At 37.9% G+C, this 15024-nt stretch overlaps 2 protein-coding genes across 2 annotated transcripts; both read left to right on the top strand.

The window, feature by feature from the left end:
• Positions 1-2458: 2458 nt before the first annotated feature.
• Positions 2459-9522, top strand: LOC109170800 (protein argonaute 1). Its single transcript, XM_019319982.1, has 22 exons — positions 2459-2610; positions 3513-4180; positions 4259-4467; positions 4558-4707; positions 4837-4970; positions 5088-5197; positions 5398-5504; positions 5592-5730; positions 5813-5929; positions 6266-6373; positions 6443-6514; positions 6997-7119; positions 7211-7370; positions 7449-7708; positions 7796-7938; positions 8037-8099; positions 8192-8255; positions 8370-8505; positions 8598-8671; positions 8787-8881; positions 8984-9015; positions 9107-9522. The coding sequence occupies exons 2-22, from the start codon at positions 3518-3520 to the stop codon at positions 9328-9330; spliced, it is 3183 nt and encodes a 1060-aa protein (XP_019175527.1). The 5' UTR covers positions 2459-2610; positions 3513-3517; the 3' UTR covers positions 9331-9522.
• Positions 9523-10301: 779 nt separating this feature from the next.
• Positions 10302-14854, top strand: LOC109170760 (sucrose synthase 7-like). Its single transcript, XM_019319915.1, has 14 exons — positions 10302-10444; positions 10620-10752; positions 10845-10999; positions 11114-11306; positions 11426-11544; positions 11717-11933; positions 12083-12178; positions 12336-12512; positions 12615-12731; positions 12817-12983; positions 13082-13300; positions 13450-14016; positions 14091-14229; positions 14313-14854. Exons 1-14 carry the CDS (start codon positions 10365-10367, stop codon positions 14655-14657), a joined length of 2724 nt encoding a protein of 907 aa, XP_019175460.1. The 5' UTR covers positions 10302-10364; the 3' UTR covers positions 14658-14854.
• The last annotated feature ends 170 nt before the right edge of the window (positions 14855-15024 follow it).

The following is a 15024-nucleotide window of genomic DNA, read 5'->3' as shown; positions in this document are numbered from 1 at the left end:
AATTCTATTTTTCTTATGTTAAATAAAAATCTAGCCAAAGACGGAGTAATTGTTATTTATTTGGGTGGAATAATTGACATTTTTGTGGGAGGAATAATCGATATTTTTGTAGGTGAAAAAACCAAGGTGGTTTTAGACATAAAAATTGAGATTTCTACTATGGCATAAACAATTATGGAGTAATTCTTTATCAGATTCCAATAATTTGAGTACTATTGACTCCGATATAAACGAATTAATATGGGAAAAATATTTATTTTACTCCCCCCCCCCCATTCCCTCCAATTTGCTTATAATTATATTTTTCTTTTATTTCTGTGGGTGGAATAATTGGCATTTTTGTGAGCGGAATAATCGATATTTCTGTAGATGAAAAAACCAAGGTGGTTTTAGACATATAAAATGAGATTTCTACTATAGCCTAAACAATTACGGATTAATTCTTTATCGGATTCCAACAATTTGAGTACTACTGACTCCGACGTAAACGAATTAATATGGGAAAAATCCCCCCCTCCCCCTCCCCACATTTGCTTATAATTTTATTTTTCTTATATTAAATAAAAATCCAGCCAAAGATGGAGTAATTGTTATTTTTGTGGATGGAATAATTGGCATTTTTGTGATCGAAATAATCGATATTTCTGTACGTGAAAAAACCAATGTGGTTTTAGACATAAGAATTGAGATTTTCACTATGGCATAAATAATTACGGTGTAATTCTTTATCGGATTTCAACAATTTGAGTATTATTGACTCCGACGTAAACGAATTAACCCCCCCCCCCTCCATCTGCTTATAATTCTATTTTTCTTATATTAAATACAAATCCAGCCAAAGGCTTTGTGGTCGAGCCTCTTTGTGCTTTAGTAGGTTGAGAAAGTATGTATGAACATATACTACATTATAATAGAGTCTATAATATTAATATATATATATATATATATATATATATATATATATATATAATCCAAAGATTCTATAAGTTTGTCTAAAATTAATATTAGCAACCAAAATATTGAGGATTTGTATAAGATTACCGCTCCCTGACGTAATATTCTCTCTGCAAGGGTCTTCCCTCATCCTCCATTGATCGGTCGCCGCCTCCGCTCGTTTTGCGGAGGCAGCGCCGATCTCCTCTCATTTCTTCCTCTACTCCGACCGTCTCTTAATCGCCTGTCCTTCGGCCTCTCCTCCGCTGCCGGCACCTCTTCCCGCCTCTCTTCCACCGCCACCATCTCTCCCGGTCCCTCACCGACGTTTCTTCCTCCTTCACCACCATCCCTCGCAATCTCCAACTCCACATCCAAGCTTCTTTACATTTTTTTTCAGCGGTTCAATAAATAATATATATATATATATATATATATATATATATATATATATATATATATATATATATTAGTGGTTTGGTGTTTAGAATTTGTTTTGACTGTTTTAGATTTGATTTTCATATGTTGTTTTGTTAAAGTTATTTTCTCTTGTTTCGTTTGCGAGTTATTTCCTCTCGTGTCTTTAGCGAGTTTTCATCTCGTTTATTTGGCGAGTTATTTTTTAGTTTATCTGATAATGAAGTATGTTTGCTTCATCCCGGGCACCGAAGAAGATCTAAACCTTGATATGCAGTTCACATTAATGGAGATATTGTCTATGGACAGAAGAGTCGCAATAGAATCAGACTTGAGTAGCAAGATCATTAACAATATCAAAGAAGTTTCAGGTTCTCCAAACGAATTCAGCTTCAATATTGAAAAATAGGCAGAGATTCAAGGTTCGTGTAACATTGACAATTTGTTTCAATATCTGATTATAAGAATGTTTTATCATTCTATCAATCTTGTTGTGAACTTTTCATCCTATGATTAATGAATTAGCTCTTTTATTTCATAAAAAGAAATTAGCAATCAAAATGTTTTGCGTTCAACAAATAATTCAAAAATTGGACAATCTTTTCAACCACCATCACTTTAATATGAAAGTTAATTTTATTTTAAAAATATACATCCAAATTTTATGATAAATAAAAATGGATAGTCATTTTTAAAAAATTTAGTACTGTATTTTGAATGCTACTAGCTCTATTACAATGTAGTATCGTACTCCACTGAGGCTCGAAATCACAATCTTCCAAATGAAAATCCAACCCGAATACCATTAGACCACATAGTCCTGGTGGTTAATTGTATTTGGTCATTTTTTTTTTTTTTAGAAATTCACAAAATTTAGTACTGTATTTTTGTTAATTCACAAAATTTGTATGCCATAAATAAAAAAGTTATCTAGGCTTTATTAGTACGTGATGCCAGGTCATCCAACGCCACACTCATTGGCCAGTCAACGTCCAAGGAGTTTCCACGTCAGCGTCCAAAACAAAAAACATTTTCAACGGAGAGGAGGATGCAGGGGCAAGGTGGGAAAGGGGAAGACACTGTCTCTACGACGCTATAAAATTGACTGCTGGTTCGGACTCCGGAGTGGACTCTCTCAGTTTTCTTTGTTATCTCCTCTCAGTTTCTCTCTCTAAAAAAGCGCACTTCTCGCTCTCGTCCTCCCTCTCTCTCTCTCTCCACCCACCAACGAAGTGTTTGTAGAGAGCGGCGGCTCTTAAGGTAAGTGAATGACTTTGTTTTTGGCTAGGGTTTGCGGTTCAAGCTTTTTGCGTGTGTGTGTTTTTTGTTTTTTTTTTTTCTTGTTTTGTTTTTGTTTTTGTTTTTGTTTTTTTGTTTTTTTTTTTTTTTTTGCTGAAATCTATACTTTAATCTGTTCTATTTTGATGGATCTACGTGGTTTTACTGAGTTTTTGTTGATTTTCTGAGTTCGTTACATGATTCGTTCGAGTTTGCTTCATCGGCTTAGGTTTTGTCATTATCACTTTTCGGTACTGGTTTTTGCTAGTATTCTGATGCCTAGTGTTAGATCTGTTGTTTTCTGCTGGATCTAAATAGGTGTTTCTGACTTTCTCATGGTTTTCTGATTTTGCTTTGCAGTTTTGTTTGAATTTGCTGTATCTTCTGTTTAAATAACTGGTCTCTCATGATTTCTCGATAAAAACGTAAATCATAATCGTATGCTAGTGTCTCATGCCTTTTAGTTATATTCTCAGCGTATTAAAATACATGCTAATGAGATTTAGTTTTTTAGATCTCTAATTTAATTTCAAGTGTTCTATTACTGTACTTTTGTTAAATGCTAATGTTTGATTTTCACTCTGTTTTAAGCCTTTTTGTTGACCTTTTGAAGTTTGTTTCGGGATATCAAGTTGTGTTCAATACCTGCTAGATAATATCTGCCTCAACGGAGTTATGTACTAATGTTTTATTATAGGTAGTTTCTCTATGTATCACTCTTTGATACAAATTTAAGTAATCTGAGTGATAACCTATCTTTTTATGGACATTATGTTAACTGAGCTGAGATGATTTGTGTTTGAAGATACTTGGAATGTTGTGATCATTTATTTTGTGTGAGAGTAGTTATAATAGTTATTGATAATTATTTTCTATTCTTGTAGGTACCATGGTGAGAAAGAGAAGAACTGAACATCCTGGTGGGGGTGAGTCATCTGATCCTCAGGAGACTGGAGCAGGACGAGGTGGTGCTCAACGCCCACCACAGCAACATCAACAGGAGGGTAGCTACCAAGGAGGAAGAGGTGGCTGGGCACCTCAGCGTGGAGGACATGGTGGCCAAGGTGGTGGAGCTCCACGAGGGGGAATGGCTCCTCAGCAGTCCTATGGACACCCTGAGTATCAGCAAGGTAGGGGTGCTCAGCAATATCAGCGTGGGGGAGCTCCATTGCAGCGCCGTGGTGGCATAGGTGGGCGTGGGGCACCTTCTGGTGGTGGGCCTTCCAGGCCACTGGTTCCCGAGCTGCACCAAGCAACCCAGCTTCCATATCAAGCCATTGCAACTCAGCCCATGTCTTATCCTAGGCCAGTGGAATCTCCTGTGGATGCTGGTTCTTCATCTAGACAACCTGAGCAAGCACAAATGACTCAGCAATTGCAGAAACTTACTCTGCAACCTGAAGCTGCTCCCACACAAGCTATCCAACCTGCATCCAGCAAGTCAATGAGATTTCCTCTTCGCCCAGGACCTGGAAAGAGTGGCACCAGGTGCATGGTGAAGGCTAACCACTTCTTTGCTGAGCTGCCTGATAAGGACTTGCACCAGTATGATGTAAGATTTTGTAGACCGTCTGTGTACAATTTAGTTTTATATACCTTTGATTTTGATATAATTTCATGTGGATGACAGGTTTCAATCACCCCGGAAGTTGCTTCTCGAGGTGTTAATCGTGCAGTTATGGATCAACTGGTTAGAACGTACAGAGAATCTCATCTGGGAAAGAGGCTTCCAGCATATGATGGAAGGAAGAGCCTGTACACTGCAGGTCCTCTCCCTTTTGTTTCTAAAGAGTTCAGAATTACTCTAATTGATGATGAAGATAAGTCAGGTGGTGCCAGGTATAAACTTTATACAGTACTTCAAATGTGCTTGTTCTTAGCTTGCTCCACTTTTAATATGCCTTGTCCTCTGGTTTTCTCATTAAGCAGGAGAGAGAAAGAATTTAAAGTTGTGATAAAGTTGGCATCACGGGCTGATCTTCATCATTTGGGAATGTTTCTACAAGGCAGGCAGGCAGATGCACCTCAAGAAGCACTTCAGGTTTTAGATATTGTTTTGCGAGAACTCCCTACATCTAGGTATGGTTAAAGTATTAGGTCTTTTGTTGTTTTCATTGCCATTGCCCTTTGTTTTTAACAAGGCAGTGCTGTTAAGGTTTTTAAATCATCATTTTCTCTTGTTTGAAATTCCTTGGTTTTTAATTGCAGGTATTGCCCAGTGGGCCGGTCCTTCTATTCCCCAAATCTAGGGCGTAGGCAGCCATTGGGTGAAGGTCTAGAAAGCTGGCGTGGTTTTTACCAAAGCATTCGCCCTACTCAGATGGGTTTATCGTTGAATATAGGTGAAAAACCTGAAGTTTGGTTTTTCAGATTGTTATTATACAGTGTTCTTTCTATTTTTTAGCTTCAGAAATCTTCTTTCCTTTTTGTGGTTTTCATCCTGTGAATTCATTTTGCAGATATGTCATCCACAGCTTTTATTGAGCCCCTACCTGTCATTGATTTTGTAACCCAGCTTCTGAATAGGGATGTGTCATCTAGACCTTTGTCTGATTCTGACAGAGTGAAGGTTTGATTTATACGGCTCTTCTGCTGTTGCTATGGATTTTTCCTTTTTAAATTGTACTTGTGCTTTTGTTGGTTTTTGAAGTGCAGTTCAATTTTATAATGCATTTTAATACATCCCTGTATTTCCCACTTGCTTTCATTTATGCATCTTTTCATCTAGTTATTTATTTATTTATCTTGACATTTACTTTGGACCTGCAGATTAAGAAAGCTTTAAGAGGTGTGAAGGTAGAGGTTACTCATCGTGGTAACATGCGGAGGAAGTATCGAATCTCTGGTCTGACTTCACAAGCAACAAGGGAGCTGACGTATGTTTGTTTGACCTATGTATTTGTAAATTATCTATGTACTTTAATTTTTTCTGTTGGCTGTACTATGCATTTCTCTTTTTGCAGCTTTCCTGTTGATGAGATGGGTACAACTAAATCTGTTGTTGAATACTTCCGTGAGACTTATGGTTTTGTCATTCAGCATACTCAATGGCCATGTCTACAAGTTGGGAATCAGCAGAGGGCTAATTACTTGCCAATGGAGGTTAGTGGCTCTTTGAAATACTGAATAGTGCTTTTAATTTGGCATATGGGTTCATGGGCTTAATATGTCATATGAAATCCAGGTGTGCAAGATTGTTGAAGGGCAAAGATACTCTAAGAGGTTAAATGAGAGGCAGATCACTGCACTCCTCAAAGTAACATGCCAACGGCCACGAGATAGGGAGCTTGACATTCTTCGGGTTAGATCTCTCTGGAAGATCTTTAGCCTTTATTAATTTAATCTATTTGCTTTATGTTGTTAGTGCTATTCCATACTTGTGATGAGAAATGTTTGATCTAATGGCAACGCATGCCCTTTGCCATCACAATTCACTATTTGGTGTGAAATGCTTTTGCTGTATCTATTGTATTCCTGTATGTGCATTTTTTTTTTTGGATGACTGTCCACTAAATACTATGTACTGTGTTATTTATTAGTTGTGTTAGGGTTTTTTTTTGGTGGAGTTCCCATTTATGGATGATGCCTCTTTAGATAGTCTATGTATGCTAGAAGTTGACGTCTCTCTCATTGCCAGACTGTGGAACATAATGCATATGCTCAAGACCCTTATGCACAAGAATTTGGAATTAAAATTAGTGAAAGGCTTGCTCAGGTCGAGGCTCGCATTTTACCTGCTCCTTGGGTAAGTGGAGCTTTTAAATCATTGCTTGTTTGTTTGATACTTGGCGTGACCTGTTTGTTTGTTTTACAGTTAAAATACCATGATACTGGTCGTGAGAAAGATTGTCTCCCACAAGTTGGACAGTGGAATATGATGAACAAGGTAATAGCAGAGTTCAGATATTTCTTTAGAGTATTGCTGGGTATCCCTCCTAAAATTCCCTCCCAATTGTCCTTTCTGATGTTGCATCATCTAATTGGATTATTTAGTATTTAATTGAAAGTGTGTGGGATCAGTAATTCATGGCACCCAATGAATATAAGCCACATCATTTTTGGGGGGGGGGGTGTTAGGGAAAACTTGGCAGGGGTAAATAGCATTTTCCATTTCTTTATGCCCTGCTCATTTGATGCTATTTTTATGATCAAGTTTATGACTTCTGCCCTATCTGTTATTGAAATAATTACTTAATATGAATCATATTATATTTGCTTCCATGACTTGGATCAGTGATTTTTAACTTAACACTGTCAAGATCTACTTCTATTATTTACAGTTCCCCACTTTTGAACCTGTATGGCAATACTTTGAAATATCATTTGGTGGCTATATAATATATGTTATTTATCTGTTTCTTCTCGCAGAAAATGGTTAATGGAGGAACAGTTAACAACTGGATTTGCATAAACTTTTCCCGCAATGTGCAAGATAGTGTTGCTAGAGGGTTTTGTTCTGAGCTTGCCCAAATGTGTCAAATATCTGGCATGGTAATTTTGATTTCTGTTGTGCTTTCTGGGGATTAGTTCTCTTACAATTTCCTACTAATCACTTTAATGTACTGCTTTTCTGTTTTTGAAGAACTTCAATCCAAATCCTGTTCTACCACCTATTACTGCACGCCCAGACCAGGTTGAGAGAGCACTGAAAGCTCGATATCATGATGCCATGACAAAGCTACAAGGAAGGGAGCTTGATCTTCTGATTGTTATCCTTCCTGACAATAATGGGTCTCTCTATGGTATAAGCATTGTTTCTGTGATCAAATTATTGTCGTTCTCCTTGGATGTGTTCTTGCTGAGTTCTTTTTTATTTTTAGGTGATTTGAAAAGGATTTGTGAGACAGACCTTGGAATTGTGTCACAATGCTGTTTGACCAAGCATGTGTTCAAAATGAGCAAACAATACCTTGCCAATGTTTCATTGAAAATCAACGTCAAAGTTGGAGGGAGGAATACTGTACTTGTGGATGCACTATCTAGGCGCATTCCCCTGGTCAGTGATCGACCAACTATTATTTTCGGTGCTGATGTTACCCACCCTCATCCTGGGGAAGATTCAAGTCCATCTATTGCGGCTGTAAGTTGCTGATGATTTATATGATACTAAAGGAATAATCTGTTACGGAGTATTTAATTATTTACTGTTATTTTTATCTCTTTCCAGGTTGTTGCTTCTCAGGATTGGCCTGAGATCACAAAGTATGCCGGCCTAGTTTCTGCACAGGCACACAGGCAAGAGCTCATTGAGGATCTGTTCAAATCTTGGCAAGACCCTGTTAGGGGGAATGTTACTGGTGGCATGATCAAGTATAGTGCTCTGTTTCATGAAATTGTATTTTAAGTTCTAGGCAGCTGCCCTTTTCCTTGTTGCTGATCTTTAGTTGCCTTTTTTGATTGTTGTCCAGAGAATTGCTTATATCCTTCCGCAGAGCAACTGGACAGAAGCCACAGAGAATCATTTTCTATAGGTATTTTAAACTAGCTGGCTAACTTAAAAAAAAGGCTCATAATTTTTTATTGCCTCCCACTCCTTCTCCCTAAATTTTCTTTCTGCTTTTAGGGATGGGGTCAGCGAAGGGCAATTCTATCAAGTACTTCTCTTTGAACTTGATGCGATTCGCAAGGTGATTGCCTCTGTTGTGCTTGGTGTGCCTGGGTTCTCTTTACATTAGAAGATAGCAAAGAGGGAATTTTCCCTATTTCATTCATCATGGAACTAATCACTGACCTTATTTCAGGCATGTGCATCACTGGAACCAAACTATCAGCCCCCGGTTACCTTTGTTGTCGTTCAGAAACGGCACCATACTAGGTTGTTTGCTAACAATCACAATGACCGAAATGCAGTTGATAGGAGTGGTAACATCCTGCCTGGTTAGTATCTACCCAAATCTAAGGACACTTGAATTTCTTTTGTAGTTATATGTTATGTTTCTTATTTGTATTTTTTGCTGCAAATTTCACAGGTACCGTTGTTGATTCAAAGATCTGCCACCCTACTGAGTTTGACTTTTACCTGTGTAGCCATGCCGGTATACAGGTAAACAATGCATGTTACTTTTGGTCAAGTAGGATATTATTCATGAAAATTAGGATCACATAAGAAAACTAAAAATACATTTAATGTCCTTAACTGCTTGTTTTTTGCCATACAGGGTACAAGTCGTCCAGCACATTATCATGTCTTGTGGGATGAAAATAGTTTTACTGCTGATGGACTTCAGTCACTAACCAACAACCTCTGCTACACGTAAGTGAATTTCCCTTCCTCAATTCGTTAGGGCAATGAGCTCAGTGACTAGAATATCATGTATTTGTTCTGATCCTACTATTTTGGTTTTTACATTTTCAGTTATGCAAGGTGCACCCGTTCTGTATCAATTGGTACGTCTTTCTTTCTCAATTTCTTGTGTCATTTTAGGTGACTTTGTTCAACTCATAAAGCTTGGACATAACGATTAGAGATATTTTGCAGTTCCCCCTGCATACTACGCACATTTGGCAGCCTTCCGAGCAAGATTCTACATGGAGCCAGAGACTTCTGACAGTGGTTCAATGACAAGTGGTGCTGCTGCTGGCCGTGGTGGGGGTGGTGCTGCTGCTGGGAGAAACACCCGGGCACCGGGGTCGGCTAATGCTGTTGTGAGGCCGTTGCCTGCTCTCAAGGACAATGTGAAAAAAGTGATGTTTTATTGTTAGATGTCATGTCTGGAGCTAGGCTATGAACTATCTTTATTTCAGTTGTACTTGTTGGTTGGATGTGGTTGTTGGCATGCGACTCTTTGTTTTTTCTTAGTTTGTTTTCAATGACTCTGATTCGACTCTTAGATGATGCTCTGTGTGATTTATAAGATTGGTGTGCTTTGTTTTAAGTGATTCTATCTTTATTAATTACTCCGTATTATGTTATGTTTATGAATTTTCTATTTGCTGGTATGGAGTGATGAGATCCAGTATTTTCTTACTAGATGGCTGGTTTTGGCATATGAAATATTTTTGAAAGTCCGTTTGATTGGTGGAATTGAACTCTTTTCTTCATTAATTCCTTAAAATTGTAAAATTTTCATGTTTTGGTGGTGAGAATTTTTATTCTTGAGTTCCAAATCATAAAATACGAGAAATTGAAATTTCATTGTATTTTTTTGGTATTTAAAATTCTTAAAATAGGAGAGTTAATATACTGGACTCGGATCGGTATTCCGGTTTTATATCAAAAGTAATAATTTTGGAAGCGATCAAGTGAACAACGATGAGATTATTAGAGGAAGTAATTATATGCAGTAATTGAGTGAATGTAGTGCAACAAGTAAGAAGAAAATGCAGACATATGAAGGAGAGTGGAATGAATGTAAATAAGAGGATTGAGTGCGAGAAGGGGTGGGGTAAAATTGTAGGGTGAAAGAAAGGAATAAATCCTTGTCCATCCATAGAAACAAAATACCTTTTTGAAGAATGAGAAAAGGCAAATGACATCCATGACAGACTAGAGGAATTCTTTTCTTTAATTTGTGTCAATTTGTTTCTTGTGTGTTTCCCCACACTAAGCACCAAGGAATGTTCTTTATCTTCCTTGTGCGGTCTCTCATTGGCTGGCTGGCATGAAAGTAGTTGCTTGGCTTCAAGTGCTATCAACTCCCTATATAAACCATCCTACCTTCATTGGTCAAAATGCAGAATTCGATCTTGAAGAAAGTAAATTTATTTATTTATTGGTATCATATTACAGTTTGAAAATGGGTTCTTCAACTGTGGTAAGTGGCATGCCTGATGCCTTGAAACAGAGCCGATATCATATGAAGAGATGCTTTGCCAGGTGCCTTGCTATTTATTATTGCCTAATTTCTGAATCACTTTGAATAAGTAGCTAGGCTGGGTTTTGATATATTATCATGCAATGCATGGAGCGGAGCGGATGGGAGGTTTTTATTACAGTAGTATTTATTTATTTAGAGTGGTGAAAATGAAGTGTGGATATGAATGAATTGAAGGTTCACCGGAGCTGGAAAGCGGGTGATGAAGTTGAAACATCTAACAGAAGAGATTGAGCAAACAATAGAGGATAAAGCAGAAAGAAGCAAAGTTTTTGAGGGCACACTGGGGCAGATTATGAGTTCCACACAGGTGATGAATTTAAATAATGCAAAATTCAATTATTTGTAACAATATAATATAATATAATATAATATAATGGTTTGAAATATATATGCATGCAGGAGGCAGCCGTTGTGCCCCCTTATGTTGCTTTTGCAGTGAGACACAACCCTGGATGTTGGGACTACTTTAAAGTTAATGCAGGGAACTTGGGCGTGGAAGGAATCAGTGTGAAAGAATATCTGATTTTCAAGGAATTGGTATTTGATGAAAACTGGTATGTATGTATGTATGTATGTATGTTTTCCTAGCTAAATTCTAATATATATAAATATAATAATGCATGCAAAGATGAGAATTGAATTGAATGTTTTCCTTGAATTGATACCAGGGCAAAGGATGAAAATGCGTTGGAAGTTGATTTTGGGGCATTTGACTACTCTAATCCTCGTTTAGCCCTTTCTGCTTCTATTGGAAAAGGAGTGAACTTCATCTCAAAATTCATGACTTCCAAGTTTGGTGGAAATCTTGAGGACGCAAAGCCTTTACTGGACTATCTTCTAGCTCTTAATTATCATGGAGAGGTTAATTAGTTAGTTACGTTGGAATATATATAATGAATCATATCTATATATCTATATTAAAGGCTAGCTAGGCTGATGGAATAAGCTAAGCTAGAAATTAAAGATGTTTGGTTTTGCAGAAGCTTATGATCAATGAGACTCTTGATACGGTTGCAAAGCTTCAAAAGGCATTGATTGTGACTGAAGTATATGTATCTGCTCTACCAAAAGACACGCCTTACAAAGACTTTGAGCACAAGTACGTATTTCATAAGTATATATATATAAATAATAATTCCCTGGCCTGGATGCAGGATCATTTAAATTACTTTTTCAAACTTAACCTGGGCACTGGGCTAAATATATAAATAAAGAATGCAATGCATAATAATATATGTATATATGTTTAAATGGAAATTAATGTGGTGCAGGGTGAGAGAATGGGGTTTCGAGAAAGGATGGGGGGAGAATGCAGAGAGAGTGAGGGAGACAATGAGGCTACTCTCTGAGATACTCCAAGCCCCAGATCCCATCAATACACAATCCTTCTTCACCAGGCTGCCAGCCGTATTCAAAATTGTTATCTTATCAATTCATGGTTACTTTGGCCAAGCTCATGTTCTTGGATTGCCTGATACCGGAGGCCAGGTATGTATAGTAGCTAGCTAGGTCATCTATATATCCCAGCCCCCACCTTTTTTTTTTTTTAAAATTTCTTTTCCTGCATGCATGTCTGATGTCTGGGAGGTACGTTAGTTTTTAATTTATATATATATATATATATACTTGATCCGTAGGTGGTTTATATTCTGGATCAAGTAAGAGCCTTGGAGGAAGAAATGCTGCTAAGAATTAAGCAGCAAGGGTTGAATGTGAAGCCCCAGATTGTGGTGGTAAGTATCATCTATCTATCTATGTATTGAGTTATGAGTATGAGTGACAGCTTAATTAATTAGCTTATGAAACAACCAACTAATTAAGTAACTAACATACATCTGAATATATAAGAAACAAGCTAAGAGAATTAAATTGATTATTATGTGCATGCAGGTAACTCGGCTTATACCAGATGCGCGAGGGACAAATTGTGATGAGGAGATGGAGCCTATACTCAACACAACACATTCTCATATTCTTCGGCTTCCATTCAGAACAGACGACGGAGGGATTCTGCAGCAATGGGTTTCTAGATTTGATATTTATCCATACTTGGAGAGGTTTTCTCAGGTCACTCACTCACTCCTGCTTGCATTAATTGCTTTCCATCTTCCATCTTCATGAATCTATATATACAAATCAATCATCAATCTGGGGTACTGTACGGTGCAGGATGCTAGTGCGAAGATTGTTGAGGTGATGGAAGGCAAACCAGATCTCATTATTGGGAACTACACTGATGGAAACTTGGTTGCATCTCTCATGTCCACCAAGCTTGGAGTAACACAGGTCGGTTTTTAATTAATATAATTTGTATATATGTTTATCCAGGGTGATGTATGTTCATCATATCATATCATATGATTTGGGGTAGGCAACAATTGCTCATGCACTGGAGAAAACTAAATATGAAGACTCTGATGCCCAGTGGAAAGCCCTTGATCCAAAGTACCACTTTTCTTGCCAATTCACAGCAGACTTAATAGCTATGAATGCAGCTGATTTTGTTATTGCCAGCACCTATCAGGAAATCGCCGGAAGGTATATATATATCTATCTTATCGGATTGAATTGAATCCATTATCTATCTATCTCTTAAATCTTAATTGGTTGTTACTATACTATACGATGAGTTGCAGCAAAAGTAGGGCTGGACAATATGAGAGCCATGCGGCCTTCACAATGCCAGGGCTGTGCAGAGTTGTTTCTGGCATCAATGTGTTTGACCCAAAGTTCAACATTGTGGCACCAGGCGCAGATCAGTCTGTCTACTTTCCATTTGCGGATAAGGACAACAGATTCACCTCATTTCATCCTGCCATTCAGGAATTACTTTACAACAATAATGATCAACACATGTATGTCATCCCGATATATATATATATATATATATATATATATATATATATATATATATATATATATATATATATCTGACTTACGTTACAATATTATATATATCTCAGCTCCATCTATAAATACTAATTGGATCTTTAATTTCCGACAGTGGATTCCTAGCAGACAAGAAGAAACCAATCATCTTCTCAATGGCGCGGCTAGATACAGTGAAGAATCTTACAGGATTGACCGAATGGTTTGGGAAGAACAAGAGGCTGAGAGAGTTAGTAAACCTTGTGATTGTGGGGGCATTTTTTGACCCTTCAAAATCCAACGACAGAGAAGAAGCTGCAGAAATCAGGAAGATGCACGATTTAATAGACAAGTACCAGTTGAAGGGACAGATGAGATGGATAGCAGCTCAAACTGACAGAAAAAGAAACAGTGAGCTATACAGAATGGTTGCAGACACCAAGGGGGCTTTCATACAGCCTGCTTTGTATGAAGCTTTCGGCCTCACAGTCATTGAAGCTATGAACTGTGGACTGCCCACCTTCGCCACCAATCAAGGAGGGCCTGCCGAGATAATTGTTGATGGCGTCTCAGGCTTTCACATTGATCCTTACAATGGTGAAGAGTCTAGCAATAAGATTGCTGACTTCTTTGAAAAGTGCAAGTCAGATGGCAGATATTGGAACAAGATTTCCTTGGGAGCTCTCAAGCGCATAAACGAATGGTACTATACGTAACCAATAATAACAGAATTATTCACATATCTTATCATTTAATTTATTGCATATATTTATGCAGTTTTACATGGAAGATTTATGCCAACAAAGTGTTGAACATGGGAGCCATGTATGGATGCTGGAGGGAGATGCACTCAGGCCAAAAACTTGCAAAGCGGCGATACCTTGAGCTATTCTACAATCTGCACATGAGGAAATTGGTAATTAATTTTTATGTACATATATGAATTGAAGATGGAATTATATATTGTTAAATTTTTACTGTCTGTCTGTCACGTATCAGGCCAAGAATGTTGGAGTAGAGGGGCGGCTGCTACCGGCAGCTGCTGCTGCACCAACTGAAACAATAATTCCGGCGAGGAAACTGCCGACGACCACAGAAGAAGTTTGTTGTTCAGATGAAGCAAAAGCCAAAGCGGCGGTGGAGGAGGCAAAGGTGGCGGCAAAACCACAGGGCGAGCCGACAGAAGCAAGCGAAGTGGAGAGCAACTTAAGTGATGATAAGGGTGCATTGCAGGCGAGGAGAAGTGGTTTTACAACATCATGTGCATGCAGCTGGCTGTGCTTATGCATCTCTGCTTCTGTCATTCTATATGCCTTGGTCAAAATGTATCGTCTGGTGGAATGAAATTCATTCATCCAATTCAAAACCACCTACTATACACCAAATTAGAGTGACCCATCCAGCCCGGCCACCACTTCAAATCTGATCCGATCCGATCCGATCCGATCCTTGCTTATATTCAAATTCATATGATGTTGTAAACACATAATCATTCACCTAACCCGCCCCCGCACTAATAAAAATGGTTCATATTTTTATTTATGTATATATATATTGATATCATCATCATATATTCATATCAAACCCATATATGCCAGCCATTATTGAGCTTAATTGGTCCGGCCTTGAGGCCAGGTAAAAATATACGGATTGCAATATGTTAAATGAAAAGCAAAGGAAGAGTGTATATTTATTAAATGAATCACAGAAG

The sequence above is a fragment of the Ipomoea nil genome, unplaced genomic scaffold (assembly GCF_001879475.1).
Source record: "Ipomoea nil cultivar Tokyo-kokei standard unplaced genomic scaffold, Asagao_1.1 scaffold3340, whole genome shotgun sequence".
Taxonomy (NCBI): Eukaryota; Viridiplantae; Streptophyta; class Magnoliopsida; order Solanales; family Convolvulaceae; genus Ipomoea; species Ipomoea nil.
The sequence above is the reverse complement of the archived record's forward strand: the minus strand, read 5'-3'. Positions and strand labels throughout refer to the sequence as shown.

Coding starts and splice junctions, on each gene's coding strand:
- LOC109170800 (XM_019319982.1), top strand. CDS start 3,518: ATGGTGAGAAAGAGAAGAACTGAACATCCTGGTGGGGGTGAGTCATCT. Junction 7,120..7,210: donor TGTGTCAAATATCTGGCATG/GTAATTTTGATT, acceptor CTGTTTTTGAAG/AACTTCAATCCAAATCCTGT. Junction 8,506..8,597: donor GAGTGGTAACATCCTGCCTG/GTTAGTATCTAC, acceptor CAAATTTCACAG/GTACCGTTGTTGATTCAAAG.
- LOC109170760 (XM_019319915.1), top strand. CDS start 10,365: ATGGGTTCTTCAACTGTGGTAAGTGGCATGCCTGATGCCTTGAAACAG. Junction 12,984..13,081: donor TATCAGGAAATCGCCGGAAG/GTATATATATAT, acceptor GATGAGTTGCAG/CAAAAGTAGGGCTGGACAAT. Junction 14,017..14,090: donor CTCAAGCGCATAAACGAATG/GTACTATACGTA, acceptor ATATTTATGCAG/TTTTACATGGAAGATTTATG.